Source organism: Neoarius graeffei, chromosome 19, assembly GCF_027579695.1.
Source record: "Neoarius graeffei isolate fNeoGra1 chromosome 19, fNeoGra1.pri, whole genome shotgun sequence".
Taxonomy (NCBI): Eukaryota; Metazoa; Chordata; class Actinopteri; order Siluriformes; family Ariidae; genus Neoarius; species Neoarius graeffei.
This window is the reverse complement of record NC_083587.1, coordinates 55,432,338-55,449,421: the sequence shown is the minus strand read 5'-3', so window position 1 is coordinate 55,449,421 and position 17,084 is coordinate 55,432,338. Positions and strand designations below refer to the sequence as shown.

The following is a 17,084-nucleotide window of genomic DNA, read 5'->3' as shown; positions in this document are numbered from 1 at the left end:
CTTGCACAAAAACGAGTTTAAATGACGATTACTGCCTACTTTTTTCAATCTTTCCTGATTTTGCTATCAAAACAAACAACTTCCGGCTCGATTACATCAGCATTCGAAAGAGGGCGCGCGCGTCTTTTGGCAACGTTAGCAGATGTCGGTCACTTTGATTTCCGCTGTACGCTTTCCTTCCGTTCTACGACTGTTCTATTACGTAGCATATTTCAAACACTCATTACTTGCTATAGCAGTGACAAAATGGCTCTCAAAAATGCATTCCTGTATCTAATAAAGTGAGAATTTTGATGATAAATTTGCCTTCAGTTCTCCTTTAAGTACCCCTTTTTTTCATACAAACTTTGCTATAGATTTCTATTTTATGACTTCTACATTGAGTCAGTATGAAAACATTTGAGTCCAAACATTCGTTTTCCAGCACAGAATTAAACGTTACAGGAAAAGAGTTTGTATCTGAGCAGCATATTCCATAAAGCCTAGGTCACAACCGGACGTACGATTATTATTATTATTATTATTATTATTTTGGCCGTGCGATTTTTGGCGTTTCCCAAATCGCTGCTTTTTTTTTTTTGGTTCGTGGAGAAAGACGCACGTTGGCTGTAAGTTTGTCTTGCAACCTGAAAAAAACGTAAGCGCCTGTAGAGTTTGTTTGACATGACGAACCTCTGCGACCGGTCTGTGGCCAGTCTACGGCTCGAAAATCAGCACGTCACGCACGCCCTCCATGCGTTTCTTGCATTTTTTGCACGTAGACCGGCCGTAGGAGCACGTATGGCTGGTTGTGACCGAGGCTTAAGGGAACACGTTTCAGATTTAAAAAAAAAAAAAGAAAGCATAATGAAGGCTGCTGGGTTTTGGTGCAAAATGAAGCGAGTGTGACAGTGTCCAGAAGAACTGTGGCTGGTTCTGTAAGATGCTCAGTAAAACCTACAGCTCATTTCCGCATAAAACTGCACTCGCTGGACCTGAGACAACGACGACCTTTTTTTTTTAAAGAAGGCAGAGTCGTCTCACACCAAATATTGACGGTTTCATTTATTATGGCTTACTGATTACTGTTTATAGGATCTTTGTTAATGTTGAAACACTTTCATTATTTTTAAGCCATTTTTGATCTACAGCATTTCTTTACATGTCAAAGACTTTTGCACAGGACTGTATATTGAAACGTGACAAATCAGAAGCGCAGCTTCGAGTTTTTCATTTGTAGTCATTTAAAATGAGTAGATTCAGTTGATTTTTTTTTTCCTCCTTCCATCTGCCAACCAGAAAACAAAGCAGTTATTTGATATACTTTTGAAAGTCAGACCTGCCAATTTTCACGCATTTTGCCAATTTACTCCACTCTAACAACAAAATACACGAGTACAAGTCATCACTCAAATACGCAAAAACGGAGCAGTCGTCTTTTTCTCCTCAGCAAAAATGCCAGGTGAGCCAATTCATGAATAAATCCAGGATGACTGACAGTCGTGTAGGTGTTTTTTGAGCTCTCGGATATTAAATGACCACGCCCTTTCTCTCGTATCACATTAGTCATCTCTCTTCTCAGTTTTCCTCTTTGAAAGTTACATTGATGGAGTACTCTCACTTCCTGTCAAGGTGAATACAGAATGGTTTTTGGTTCGTTCATGGGAAATAAAATCCATCAGTGGATGCCTGACATTACGGTTAAAGTGTACCGGTACTGGTCATGCTTACGTTTAATTGTGCTTTATGTATTACTTATAGACAAAAAACATGCATATTTCAGTCAAAAAAAAAACCACAGTGAAAGCACTTTTGTGGACAATTTTATTCCGTGAATTACCCACGGGGGCAGAACCGGTAGGGAGCAGCCATTGCTGGCTGCAAGTGACATACAGTTGTTGATTCCAGGTTGTCAGGTGCAAGTAAACAAGCAGTGTTCTGTGGGTCAAGGTGAAATATAGGAATGTATTTGATCACTATTTTGTCGCTGCTATAGCAAGTTATGAGTGTTTGAAATATGCTCTGTAATATCAGTCCACGTGTCAAAGCAATGGCCGTAAATGAGATTTGTTGAGACCTGTGCGAGACATCGTAGGACGGAAGTAAAACGTACAGCGGAAATCAAAGCGACCAACATCTGCCAACGTTGCCAAAAGACGTGCGCGCCCTCTTTCGAATGCTGATGTAATCAAGCCGGAAGTTTTGTTTGTTTTGATAGCAATCAGGAAAGTTTGAAAAAAGTTGGCAGTAATCGTCATTTTTGTGCAATATTTTGTTTGGAACAGTTTTCAAAATGGCAGCGCTGACACTTCACGTTTCGAAGTCTCGCACAAGTCTCGTGTAGATCGCATGGATAAGCGACGCCTGCTGTGGACCAAACGAGCTAAATTCAACACGGCTAAAAACCGAATAGGCCGATAAGTATCATATTTAATTGCAATTAGTTGCTGATACGAGTCACGATATAAGGTTACTAAAACCGAAAACGTAATCGAATAACACGTTAATTAAGAAATAAAGCAAGTTTAAAAATGATTTCAGCTCTCCTTTAAAGAAGCAAAATAAATGCTTGGGCTTCGTACCCAGCAATTCAGCCTGAAGATCCCGCTGATAACAGGTCAGCTTGAAATGGTCTTCACATACCAGTGAATTCCGTCCGAACGGAAACGTTTTCAGCGTGCCGATGTTATGAAGCCAATGTTTTGTCAACTGACTTTGTGTCATCAGTTGGTTTAGAGACACAAGACATGTTTCCTGGGATTTCTGCGCTTGTTGTTCGTTCAAGTTCAAGGATTCAAGTTGTTCCGCCTGTGGAGTCGTTTCCCGGCGTTTTAATGTGAACGGACAGTGCGTCCGCGACGAAAACGAGACGGATACGGTCTAATGTAAACACCACCTTAGACTGGTGTTTGCAGCACGGGATCAGTGACCAGTCCACTGCAGTCCAGCCAATCGGACAAAACAACGACTCTGCGTCACTACCGGTGCTGGAACAGCCTGTGAAGGAGGCAACATGTCGCTGCCCATGCCTGACTGACGGAGCAGTGACTTAAAACTCGCGTGTACTTGACAAGAGCTTATGACAAACGTTACATGACGGAACCACTGGTATCATACGTGATGTTTTGAAATGGCTAGTAATTAAAATTCACTACAGGTACACTTTAACACCAGCTAGCTATGCTTTTAGAGTTTACTGTAAAGCATGGTTATACAGTGTTCGTACAGGTCCTTAAAGTCCATAAAAGTCCTAAAAAAATGAATTTGTAAAATTAAGTACTTAATTATCCATAAAATTGATGAAAATCTGTTAGTCAATAAAAGTCCTTAAAAATCGGAGGGTTTTTTTTCGTCTCCCTTCTAATAACACATTTTTAGTTTCCGAAAACGCTGTTCCCGCTGCCCCGATTCGCGCAAACGACTCTTTCACAGGTGAACTGCACTAGCAGTCAGGGGCTGAACAAAGTGTATAGTGGCGACCCCTGGTGTCTGCTTTTGAGAATAGCCCGGAACCACGTGGCGCTGTTCAGGATCAGTCCCGAACAGGGTCACGTGACTACTTCGTATCAGCTCGGTCGCCCGCCATTGATGCGTATTAATGGAAACATGGATTAACAAAACCTGCGACTTTCAATCTGTCTACATCGCTATTCAACGAGGTCATCGACCCGAATCTTTCATATGCAAAGATGCCAGGACATTATTTTCAACTGTCCTGGCTTGATAAGCCAGAATTTCGTGATCGGCTTGAGAAAGTCGCGGGTTGTACAACGTCTGCTCGCTGTCGGGTTTGCAAGAAGGACATTTCTGTTAAAAGTTTGATTCATTAGTAAAACATTCAAAGGTATGCCTGTTTGTTCTGTAGATGAATAGTTCAGCCTTCATAACTCTGTGTGGTTTCCCTGCTGTTGGTGCCTTTTTCTGTGGGATATCTCACTGAAACAAAGAATTTAATTCTGAATATTGAATGGAAAATTAGTCAAATTTAGTAAAACAGTATGCATATTATGCAAGGTCTCATGAAAGATGCCACTGCGCAAAGATAATGACGTACTGCTGGATGTTTTTTATTTGTAATTGTATTGTGTTATATGTGGCTAAGGCATCATGGGTGGCCCAGAAAGGTCAGCTGCCACATGACTATGGATTGTGTCTTTAACCTTGAGATATGCTTTGGAGTTCTTATGTTTTAAGCTATAACATGTATAGAAACATGCAGACTCATTAGAAAATTTATTCCATAACATAAGAATAGCGGGGGGGGGGTTTCTGGGCCACCCTGTGTCAATTTAATACTTTTAGTTTCAATTGTTCCTGAACAAAATGAAAATCTTGTGAAATAAATTTTACTCTAAATGGAATGTTCTTTATATTTATTTTTTATTTTTAGCCACTAACCATTTCCTCACCCACCGTTGAGGTTTTCTTAAAATCGTTTTAAATATCAGACATATCAGGAATTGCTGCACTTGTTGCAAGATTTGGTCAAGAAAAGTCCTTTAAGAGTCATAAAGAAAACAAGCAGACGAAGTGTGGGAAAACAACCAAGCGATTGTTACAATAGGCAATTTCACACCAGTGATGTTCAGTTTTGGTCATTGGGTCCTTAAAAAAATGAAAATTGGTCCTTAAAAGTCATTAAAAAAGAAGCCTGAAAAACTGTGGGAACCCTGTTCTAGTGAGTTGTGTTTTATTGCAGAACCTGAACACTGGTTCCTGTTTGTCTGTAGGTCATTAGTGGGAATATGCCAGTGTAGAAAATGGCTCCCTCTGTTATGGAATATAGAAGGCAAGATGGTGGATAAACCTCATGCTGCTTGTTCAGTTGTGAAATCAATAAACCATCTCAGGAAGAGCAGAGTCGAAATACAGAGGCAAGCATCAGTGATCTAGCACTTCATACACTTGGCTACATGCGTCGTGAAACTGCCTGTGGATTTATTGGCCCTGTGCAGTGTTGTCCAATATGCTTGTCAAGCTGCAGGATTAGGAGAGGCAGAGGAGATGCCAGCCGGTAGACTTTGTCACAGTGGCAGCAATTTTTCACTGTGGTGAGTTTTAATTACTAGCCATTTCAAAAGATCACTTATGATACCAGTGGTTCCGTCATGTAACGTTCGTCATAAGCTCTTGTCAAGTATACGTGAGTTTTAAGTCACTGCTCCGGCAGTCAGGCATGGGCAGCGACATGTTGCCTCCTTCACAGGCTGTTCCAGCACCGGTAGTGACGCGGAGTCGTTGTTTTGTCCGATTGGCTGGACTGCAGTGGACTGGTCACTGATCCCGTGCTGCAAACACTCAGTCTAAGAGAACGCGTTATCGGACAGCGCTGGGTCGCATCCCGAGTACAATGGCGGAGTGTAATGCTTACGGCTGCACGAACAGCAAGCACAGAAATCCCAGGAAACATTTTATTTTGTGTCTCTAAACCAACTCTGACTTTGTGTCGTCAGTTGGCAAAACATTGGCTTCATAACATCGGCAACCTGAAAACGTTTCCGTTCGGACGGAATTCACTGGTATCAGGGTACCCGCGGAGTCTTAAAAGTATTAAAGTATTGAATTTCATTTTCCAGAATTAAGGCCTTAAAAGTATTAAATTTCATCTTGAAAGTCTTAATTTTTTCCACGGAGGTCTTAATTTTCCAAAGAAAGTCTAACATCGTTGCGTAACCTAGATTAAATTCTCTGTGATGAAAATGAAGCAAAATCTAAAATGTTTTGCGCTGCCCTGGCGTTCACACGCAAACAGCGGGAAATTCACGTCGCGCCGTAAAGGGTTCACACGAAACGAGAGCAGCAGGCGCATAGAGCAGAGAGGGTGAGGGGGAGAGAGCATGGGGAAGTGCAGATTCAACCCGAAGTGGCCGCTCGACCCTAAATACGCCTGGGTTAAGGGGGTTGGATTGGCTTACTCTTGACACCTTTGGGCAAGTTAAAGATGTTTGGTTGATGCTCTTACCTTCCATCTTCTTTTTGTCTTTTGAATGCTTCTCTGGTGTGTGTGTGTGTGAGTGAGAGAGAGAGAAAAAGTGAGAGAGAGAGTGTTTGAGTGGAATGAATTCTGAATGATTAGGATGTAGGCCATACTGTGATGTCTATGTAGGCTGTTTTCCCCACCCTGTTTGTTCTCTGAGTGGATTGGCTTACTCTCGTCACCTTTGGGCAAGTTAAAGATGTTCGGTTGATGCTCTTACCTTCCATCTTCTTTTTGTCTTTTGAATGCTTCTCTGGCGTGTGTGTATGAGGGGTGATTGTCTGGACTTACATGGGGGTGCTCTCCTCTGCATGGTGTCCAGGGGGTGTGAGTAGAATGAATTCTGATTGATTATTTTAATAAATGTAATTTTGTTATTTCAAACACTCGTAAATAGTAATTATTTGAGGTTTAATCTGGTGCTCAATATGATTTATTCTTCCCTAATGAGTGCGACAAAGGTATTAAATTTCACTTGAAATGGCATTAAAAAAGTCTTAAGTCTTAAATTTTGGTTTAACAATCCTGGGGTTACCCTGGGTATGTGAAGACCATTTCAAGCCGACCTGTTATCAGCGGGATCTTCAGGCTGAATCGCTGGGCACAAAGCCCAAGCGTTTTTGCTTCTTTAAAGGAGAACTGAAATCATTTTTAAACTTGCTTTATTTCGAGAAGAAATATGTACACTTCCTCGAGCTGATCTTTGACTGGATCAAGTCGAAGTTTTAATAATAATAAAAAAAAAGGCACCCTTCATCAGTGTCGCAGTTCTCAAGGTTGAACCGAATCGCTGTCCTGAATCATAAAATGAATCATCCGAAGCGCATAAAATCCACGTGCCATCTCGCAACAAGTTTTACCTCCAAATCGCCCAAATGTATCGCTATATTCCTGAATGGGATGTCGGACAGATTTTATCCTGTTTATGGTGGGCGTTCTCACCGCGAAAGAGAAACCAATCGAAAGAGTGAAAGTGATCATGCCATTATTATCCTGGTGTCTGAAATCGCTCACTCATTCACTGCTCCCTGTGAGTGCACTATATTGGGTGCAATAATCCTCACTATCATTTTGGACAGCACTACAAAATGGCGTCCTCACTATATAGTGAGTAGGGAGTGATTTTCGGACACAGGGCATGTGAATAGTCTTTTATGAATGCGGAAGTGCGCGCTCCAGTGTGACCGAGCAAGGTGACAAGTTTTGTTTCTTCTAATTTGGGTAATTTTAAAAACTATATTATATGGCAGTGGGCACATAGGAAAGTGTAAAGCTTCTGTCAATGTTTATCATGCTTGTATGATTTAAAAAAAAAAAAACTTGTGAAGATATATTTCTCAATGCATGACCTACTCATTCTAAACCTGCCGAGCTTCGCCAGCGAAGCTCTCGACCCCAAAGTACAACCAAATCTGCTTGCACATAATGCCATGAAATAATAGATATGTGCCATAAAGGTCTATAAGTTTTAGATCTATATTTATTCAACGTGTTCTGAAGCTACTTGACTGGGAATCTCTACCCACAGAACACTGCTCGTTTACTCGCACCCGATAACCCGGAGTCAACGACTGTACGCCACTTCCGGCCAGCAATGGCTGCTCCCCGTGGTTCTGCCTCCATGGGTAATTCACGGAATAAAATTGTCCACAAAAATGCTTTTACGGGGTTGGTTTTTATTTTATTTATTTATTTTTGTCTGAATGTGCACGTCTTTTTGTGTACAAGTAATACATAAAACGTGATTTTAATGTTGTAAGCATGACCAGTACCGGTACAATTTAAAGGAGATGCACAGAACCATGGCCTCACTTTTTGTTTATAAATGCCTTGAGACCTCAAGAATGGCACAGGAACAATTTTAAGCGTTAACAATAAATCTTATATAGTAATTTTTACGATTAAAATGATTCATATAGGTAGCGGTCTGAGTGAATGACCTTGACATCTGTGACATCACTGCGGTAAGGTCTGTCATTTCCGCTATACTAAAACACAGAGCTGACTGCAACTTCGAGCTTCCGTTTTGAGCTAATTTATCGCCATGTCACGTAGATGTGTTGCTAGTGGGTGCAGCAACACGACAGAAGGTGGATTTACGTTGCATTCGTGGCCCAAGAATGCTCAAACTGCAAAGATTTGGACGCGTTTTGCGAGACGTTCACGGGCACACTGGGCGCCTATGAAGTGGTCTCTCCTCTGCTCTGCACATTTTACTGAAGACTCGTACGAGACCTCTGATCTGTTGAGGAGTGTTGGCTATAAGCCCATATTGAAAGAGGGTGCAGTATCAACAATTAAAGGAAAAGAAAACTACAAGAAAAAGAAAGCAAGTTCAGTTGCATCAGTTCTCCTGGAGTGTGAGCTGAGCAGTAATGGTGGAGTACTCCATATGGAGAATAAGTGGTCAGATTTCACCACTGGATATGCTTACCTCAGCAGCAATATCTCGCCCTTGCGTGGAAGAAGCAAATGAACGAAGAACCTGAAAGTCAGATTGTTTCACAACAATCGGCCACAAGATTGGTCTTCAAGAAGCGAGAACATAGACGGGTAAGCTCCGACTCCTGTTTGGTTACATCACAACACTCGTTTACCTGCATTTAGATTAATACATGTATTGTGTGTTTAAGTTAGCGGTGTAAGATTATTTAATTTGCTTCAGAATGTGATTGTCTCAGTTCATCTGATTATTTAATTAGCCTTTTTATGTTTCATCAGTGAAAATGTGTGCCTGTACATGTTGCATAAGTTATAACACCCATCCTGTTTTAATGAGTCAACCCACAACCAATGAAGTCAAATCAGTCTTAGTTGAGCAAGTCGGTAACTGTGTTTTACTTTCAATGTAAATTTTTTATATGATTTTGGTCTATAGCTGTCAAAGGCCTCAAAGTTGTAACGCCTATCCTGTTTTAATGAGTCACATGAGCCTGTCAGTTCCGTTCCATCCAATTCTCGAGATGGTTTTGTTCTCTGGCTTTATTTCGTAAGGTGGGGGCCTCCATGGCTGATGTTATGATCAGATTCACTTTCCGACAGTTCTACGTGTATAGCAGTAGCATGTACACGCACTCCAATTTCAGGACTATCAGTCAGATGTATTACTATCTGAGGAATCTGAAGAATCTCCAATAAATCTGAACAAAGAGGCCATTGCAACCATTCTTGCCTGCCAAGTCTGGTATTGGTCTATAGCTGTCAAAGGCCTCGGCCTTAAAACCGGTTACCACAGTGATGTCACGCACTCAGGGCTGGCTGGCTCAGCGGGGCAGCTCGAATGCCAACTTTGTGGTCTGCAGCATACAAGAGTCAAGGATGGGGATACTGTCCACTCAGAAATGTACTTAAAAATAAAGTTTCTGCGTATCTCCTTTAAAGTGCATATCCTGGACCAATGTAGTTATTTTTTTTTTTTTTAAATATATGAAAGAATGTCCCTTTACACACTCATCCAGAAGGGTAACTTTGCACAAGGACATCTGTCTACAGCAGAAAAAAATAAAATAAAACGCGTCTGGAAAAATCCCAAGGGAGTCCGGAGCCAGATTCGTGACATCACCTGCAGGAGCTTGCACGGTTTCAGTGCACAGCCTGTGTAGACCAAGTTTAGCAGCGAGCGAATTTGCATTGAAATATGGAATTGTCACCTGAGCTGCTAAACCCATGGATTCATGCATCAATGCTCATCTATCTATTGTTACATAAATCATATTTTTTTTTTTCTAATTGCTATTATCTCATCTCATTATCTGTAGCCGCTTTATCCTTCTACAGGGTCGCAGGCAAGCTGGAGCCTATCCCAGCTGACTACGGGCGAAAGGCGGGGTACACCCTGGACAAGTCACCAGGTCATCACAGGGCTGACACATAGACAACAATTCACACTCACATTCACACCTACGGTCAATTTAGAGTCAGCAGTTAACCTAACCTGCATGTCTTTGGACTGTGGGGGAAACCGGAGCACCCGGAGGAAACCCACGCGGACACGGGGAGAACATGCAAACTCCACACAGAAAGGCCCTCGCCGGTCCCGGAGCTCGAACCCAGAACCTTCTTGCTGTGAGGCGACAGCGCTAACCACTACACCACCGTGCCGCCCCTAATTACTATTATGTATTTATATATTTCTTCATTTAGAAGAGTACTGGCTACTGTAGGAGAAAGATTTCATAAGCTACACACATGGAATCGGCTAAGCAGGGTTGTATATACATTTAATGTGTTTGACAGGTCCCAAGATCTCAAGCCCTGACACACACATCCCTTGATACATGTGAAGTAGGGATGGCGAAAACTAAAAAAAATCTTGACCGACCACCGAGCCTCATTAGCCGGTTAAAGTCGGTTAACCTATGAGTTTAAACAGGGATGCAAACGGTGCGCCTTTTTCACGGCTTGTGCAGATCCGGGGGGGGGCGTTGGAGTGTCTGAATAATTTCATCAGAGTAAATTCTGTATTAAAATTACTATATAAGCAAATGCCGTTACAGTCCATGAAAAAGCCGTGAAAAAGTCGGCATCTGCGCCTTTAGTTTGTGTGGAGAGAGATGATCTGCAGTAACATGCATTGTTGGCTACAGACCGAAACATACTTTCAGAATGCACTGGCCAAGGCAGGACTAAACTCCATGTGTCTTCTAATAATAATTTAAAAAAAAAAATAGTAATTTGTAAGCTAAAAAGCCTGTGTCTACACCTTTTTTCTTTCGCCGAGTGGCAGCGGGAGGGCGGGACATGACTGAATGGGTGTTTCTGATTTGTCAGCTGTCTTTAACTGGGGCGGGAGGGCGGGACATGACTGAATGGGTGTTTGATTTGTCAGCTGTCTTTAACTGGGGCGGGAGGGCGGGACATGACTGAATGGGTGTTTCTGATTTGTCAGCTGTCGTCCTTACACCGCATGGCATGCCCCAAGCGTTTACAACACAGATTTCCAGGTTCTCCGCTCCAAAATCGGCAGCTTCAAAACGATTGATTTTTTTTTTTTTTTTCACCGACAACCAAAAAAAAATTAACCGGTTGACGTTGATTCGGTCAACCACCGGTCAAACGGTCATCGGTTAACATCCCTAATGTGAAGTAAGTGTTTTATCGCCCAGCGCTTTCGTGTTTACTTTTGTGTGTCAATAAATAACTTGATCCGTGTACCACACAAACACAGGAACACCTAATTTAGAGTATAGTCTCTCTTATTTCTTACCCTGGCAACAGTCAACTTGTGAATTGCCGATTTTCTTGGTCTTTTTCTCGGCTCTGCTTTGGTCCTCGGCTTTTTCCAGGTGCCTCACACGAAGCGCTCCCATTTCTCTCTCGTTGTCCGGTCTTTTGGAAAACTATGAGTACTAATCCCATCAAGATTGGTGTTGCTACACCCTCCTACGATACATCTGTTAACCATTTTAATAATTATGTGATAACATTGAAGAAATTTGCAGAAAACCACCAGGTCGTTATCTCATAAACAAACCAGCGCTGATGTAGGATTCAGAAGGAGGCGTCCCACACGCGATGTCACGAAAATCAGTGTTTGCCAGGAAATCCAAATGCCAAGTTTTTTCAGAGGCGGACCAATTCGCCTCAAATGGCTCGATTTCAACTGAATTTTTCTGGTATTGCACAAGGTAAAAAAAAAAAAAATTGCACAGAATGTGACAGATATTTGACAATTTTAATATAAAATAAGTAGCCTAGTAAACTAGACCCGCCCGCCTAGCGGCCAAAAATATTTTTGCCTAGCGAGTGGGTCTAGCCTCGCACCATATAAACAAACACCCCGGGCATCAAATCGTGCCCACCAATCACAACGCAAGGTTTTTATTTGGATTCTTTGGGCGGGCTTTTGCAGGAGTGACGACAAAGCTGCGCGACGCTGGAGAAAGCGCAGCAGGAAAGATGGCTACGGCTAGTGAACAGCGCGCGTTTGACTCCGCTTTGGAATCAGTTTTAGAAGAATTAGACTTGGAGTTTTCGTTGAAACATGAGCAGGAAGAGGCTCTCCGCTCATTCCTTTTCAAGAAGGACGTTTTCGCTGTTTTGCCGACCGGCTACGGCAAAAGTCTGATCTACCAGCTGGCTCCGCTCGTAGCCAAAAGGATGGGGCTAGTTTGTGCAGTACGAAGAATTAATAAACAGCTTTGAAACATTACTTTTTGATTGTTTCTTATTTTCCCGTTATTTTAAATTTAAGGGAAATTATTTCACCAAACACCACTAAATAAAAACTCTCAAACACAGTTTAAGCAAACCCTTGAAAAACACTTGAAAAAAACAAGTGTATGTTAAGTATGTGGTACAGACTCCAAACTTGTGGTCATTATCTCCAAACTTCTTAATATCTAGAACCTGTTTATTAATTAATACGCATTTTGAAAAATTATTTATTTCAAGGCCTCCCCCACTGCTTTCTGTCGCTCTGACTACGTCACAGTCACTGTTGCGCTGATTGGTCAGAGCGTTGGCCTATACGCACAGAGACAGTTTGAAAGACAGCGGTTTGTTCCTCCTACCCCCTTCGGAAATGTCTACGGATCGGGAGACTAAATATTCACATTTAGTCTGGCTTGCCAGGCTATAAAATAAGAGAATTACATTAAATTTCCAAGATCTGCACTTTAATATCACAGATCTTTTATATGCTGGATGTTAGTGGGCGGTGTTGGTAACTATGGTTTTCCTGGTAGTACGCAAACCGTGCCAAGTCTGTCTACGCAAACAGGATGCCAGGTCGGTTTAGTTAGTAATATTTTGATTAAAGCATATTTGGAAGTAAATTACTTAAGCAACGTGCACTAGGTAGCTTTATTTTACAGTCTGTTACAGGATGTTAACATGTTAATTTAAGGGATTTTTCATCACTTTTTTTTTCTTCTTTCATTGTATCCTTCAAAATATGTGAAGCATAAATTGGAGCAATGTTTATCTCCTGTTCTAAAGCATCGCACTGTTCACTTCTTTTAGTCACATGGTTTCACGTTTCTCATTTGCATAAAGCAAAAATCTACTCTGCTTTAACACAGTGCCAGCCCTCATGCATTTACATCTAAATTTATTTTGGTGCCTGCGGTAAAGCCACATGAAGTATGGGTGTGAAATATCACCTACGTTTCATAGCAATATATTTTATCACGTTTTGGATTGTGTGTGTTCTGGGAAAACCAGGCAGATGCCTCCGCAGCTAAATTTCAGAAAACTGATCAGGTTTTGACTAAAATGGAGTTTTTCAGTGGACCTTGAGTGGTTTTGCGGAGGCGGTGTCTCGCGCACATCACACATACCAGACGTTTGTATCAGTTAAACGGGGTCACGTGACGTTGAACATTTCTCACCATCTTGAACAAGGCTGCACTTTGTTTGACCGTGAAATGAGTGCTTTCAGATTATTTCAGAAAATAGAAACCTGCTTCCAGTTTTCAAGAAAGCGCTTCATGTCCGACATTTTAGTTCCATTTCTGATTATAGACGGTGCCTTTTCAGCTAATTATATGCTGTTTCTTTTAAAACTTTCAAGTGGCTGGATTAGTCAGAGTAATTATATGGTACTTGTTGTTTTAGTTTGCTTTTTCTGGAATTAAAAGATGGAGAGATGAATCTTGGCAGCACACCACCTTTTTTTAAGCAGATAATAATGACCACGTTATAACTAACCTAAAGCGAAGCAGCGTTTCCCACAATTTGATTGTGACCCCTTCACGTTTTGACCCTGCTCTTTATCCAGACTGATTGCATGCGGCGCGGTCATGCGGCCCTACGTGGAGGCCAACATATCCCACAAGTCGCACACCACCATCAAGTACTTCCTAAAGATGTGGAGCAGTGTGAGCGAGACGCTTATCTTCATCTTTCTCGGGGTGTCCACAGTGGCTGGGACCCATAAGTGGAACTGGACGTTTGTTACAATGACCGTAATCCTGTGCACGGTGGCTCGTGTTCTTGGTGAGTAATAAAACCACACACAATCCAGTGCTGTTGAGACCAACTGGTTTGCTCATGAGGTGTGTATATGAAGAGTTTGGTTCCAAAACGTGATAAACGCCAAATTTGAAAAATTGAAACTCCCGCCACCAAACCATCAGCAATGATCATATCTTGCTCGTACCATGTTTAGTTTTCGCCAAAACGCGACGCCTGCCATTGATTTACACACTGTGTTACGGCCTTTTGTTCCAAAACGCAACAAGCGCCATTACCGATTTTCCTCAAAACCAGACGTATCCATTTGGCCAATCGGAGGCCACCATTGGTGCGAAGTCTTCTAAGATAGCTGCGCCTATGAAGTAGGAAATCGCTTCGTCACTACTTCTCGCATTTATTGGACAATTTCGCGCTGAATTATGAATAATTTCGATAAAATAAAATTTGTCGTGAAAGAACACGGTTAAATGCACTTAATGCGACTCATTTTAGATTTTTCAGATCACGGATCCGCCGACGGCAGTTAAATACTACCGCTAGAAAAATAAGTCTGTGCGTATTTTTATTTTAACCGCCGAAATGTACAAAAAGAAATGTAAAAAAAAAAGTCACATTTTTCTTCTAACAGCACTGTATCCCTGGTACTAGGTCATATATTTCTTTAAGTAAAAAGTATTAGAATCGCAAATACAAACGACAACGTGTGTTGTACTGTATATATCCACTTCAGCCGAGTCCGAAAACGAAACTATTTACGACGCTGAGTATTCACTTGAATGTCTTTATGGTATTTACGACCGCTTTACGACAGTGTCAACCTCGTGCTGACCATGGCTGACGCTGACAGCATGGATTCCGAGCTATCGCCTCAACTGTACGTAAGCATAAAGTGTGGTAAAGAAAAGTCTTTTCACTGTCTCACTAACCAAAACGTGGGCGATTTCGTCTCTCAAGCGTTGAAAGTAAATAATGAAAAGATCAAAACTATCTTTGGTTCTTAGAAAGAAGGTGGTGATGTAACGAGCGCGATGCCGAATATGCCTGCCAGAATGTTAGTTCGCGATTTTGGCTGCAAGTATCTGACTGTGGAATTAGAAGAGGATGGTGCCGCAGAGAGTCCTATCGAATCAAGTAGCACGAACGTATCAGCCTTCAATGTGCTCATGAGAGCTCAACGGTCATATGACCACATACCTTCAGAGAAGTAAGTGCTGGAATGCTAGTCCGTGTTATAAATTTATACGCAAGAACACACACACACAGTGTATGTAAAGTGTGTCTCTTGAATTTTATCTTAATCCGACATTGGAATTTTGTCATGCAAAAAAAAAAATTTGGACAAGGACACTTATTTTTATTTTGACCGACATCATCAAAAATATGTTGAAAAAATCCATGAACCTAAAGATAAAAAATGGGTGGCCTTAAATAAAGGGATCTGTAGCATTTTGGGGGAAAGTGGCGTGGATATGTAGCAAATTGACAAATAATTACTTGGTTCAGTTAAAAGCTGTTAATTAGTTCTGGATTTCATTTTTGAAGTTTCTCATTTAAGGAGTTCGTCAATAAATTTTAAAACAGGATGGAGTGGTTTTCCTTTTATCACTTCTTGTAATCAGAAAAAGTGGGCTTTTTTTTTTCCCCTCTCTCGAAACAGTGGAATAGGATATAGCGTTTTGGAACCAAACTCTTCATATGTATATGCCTGTATTGTAAACTACATATTACAAGATGAAAGATCAATGTTAATTAAACGGTTCACTTGGCATTCAGAGCTCTCTTCTGATGTCACTTGGCCCGTCTTTATTTTGTTGTTAGCTTTTCTCTCCTTATCCATCTTTTGGCATATCTTACACATGTGCATCCACCATTCTGATCTATTGATTACAGTATCCTTCCATATGTGCAATGTGTCGCCGCGTTTCAGGATGTCCTTAATGGTGTCTTTGTATCTAAGAAGAGGGCGACCGATCTTTCTAGAGCCTTCAGCTAGCTCACCGTAGAGTAATGCTTTGACTGATCGGTCGTCTGGCAAGCGAGCAACATGCCCCACCCAACGTAGTTTTTGTTTTTTAATAAGTGTATTTTCGATGTCTTCGGTCTTCGCATGCTCTAGAATTTCATTTGTGATGTAGTCATCCCGTTTGACCTTGAGAATATATCTAAGTTGTCGTCGTTGAATAAATGGTTCTTAGACGTTTGACTTGGTGGCGGTATAAAGTCCAGGTCTCTCTTCCATATACCGTAACTGGAATAAAACACTGGTCGTACAGCTTGGTTTATGCTGTCAGTTCTGTGCAGTTGAAGACTCTATCCCGAAGTCTGCCCATGGCATGTGAGGCAGCTTGAATTTGCGTGGTAATTTCTTTGTCTAACCAGTCCCTCCAGGATTTCGCGGGCCTTTTTTGTGATTGTTGCGGGCTAAAATGTCTGTTGCGGGGGGGGGTTCCAAAAAATTGCGATGAAAGTTGCGGTGTTTTTTAGGTTTTTGTTGCGATTACATTGCGGGAGGAAGTGAAAGTTGTGAGAAATTGTTGCGATTTTCTCTTTTTGTGATTAAAATTGAGTGATATGTTAAATATTAAGTTATTACTGAAATACTATTGATTAAAAAAAAACAGACACTGAGAAATGGTCCTATAAACAACTTTACCAATATAAAAGAATACCAGGACTACAAAAATGCAGAAAAATAGGCTTTACTTATCCAAATGCACCTGTTGGTTCAAAAGTTAAAGTGCAGAGAACCTCACAGCACAACATGAAGTTACCTTAAAATATAATATAAATGCCTCAGCTTTCATGGAAGAAAAAAAAAACCTATTAATACTAGTAGTGTGTGCAGGCAGTCTCTCCTGAATACTAAATTAAACAATAATTATAAACTAATAAAATAAATGGCTCAGGCTTCATAGAAGAAAAAAAAAACAATTTGAACAGAATCTCACAGTATGATGCTGAAGCTGCCTAAACAATGGAAAATAACATACCATTTTGGCAAAAATGTTGGCATCCATTAATTTCTTGTATTAAGTAAAAAAAAAAAAAAAAATGTAAAGTGCACACAGTCCTTCACTGTAAACATAACACACTTTCAGTAACAGAATTTAAGCCTACATAAACACTGACTCGCACATCATGCAATGTTGACAGATACTGCTGATGTTTTCCAGCCCAAAATATGTTCAAAACCCGCCAAAATGCACTTAAA

The 17,084-nt window shown here is 41.1% G+C and overlaps 1 protein-coding gene across 1 annotated transcript in view; it reads left to right on the top strand.

The window, feature by feature from the left end:
- slc9a1a (solute carrier family 9 member A1a) overlaps positions 1-17,084 on the top strand; it is a 137,764-nt gene that overhangs the window by 82,801 nt on the left and 37,879 nt on the right. The window contains exon 4 of the mRNA XM_060900323.1: positions 13,677-13,894. Within this exon, the coding sequence (XP_060756306.1) occupies positions 13,677-13,894 (218 nt within the window). The remainder of the gene's footprint in view (positions 1-13,676; positions 13,895-17,084) is intronic.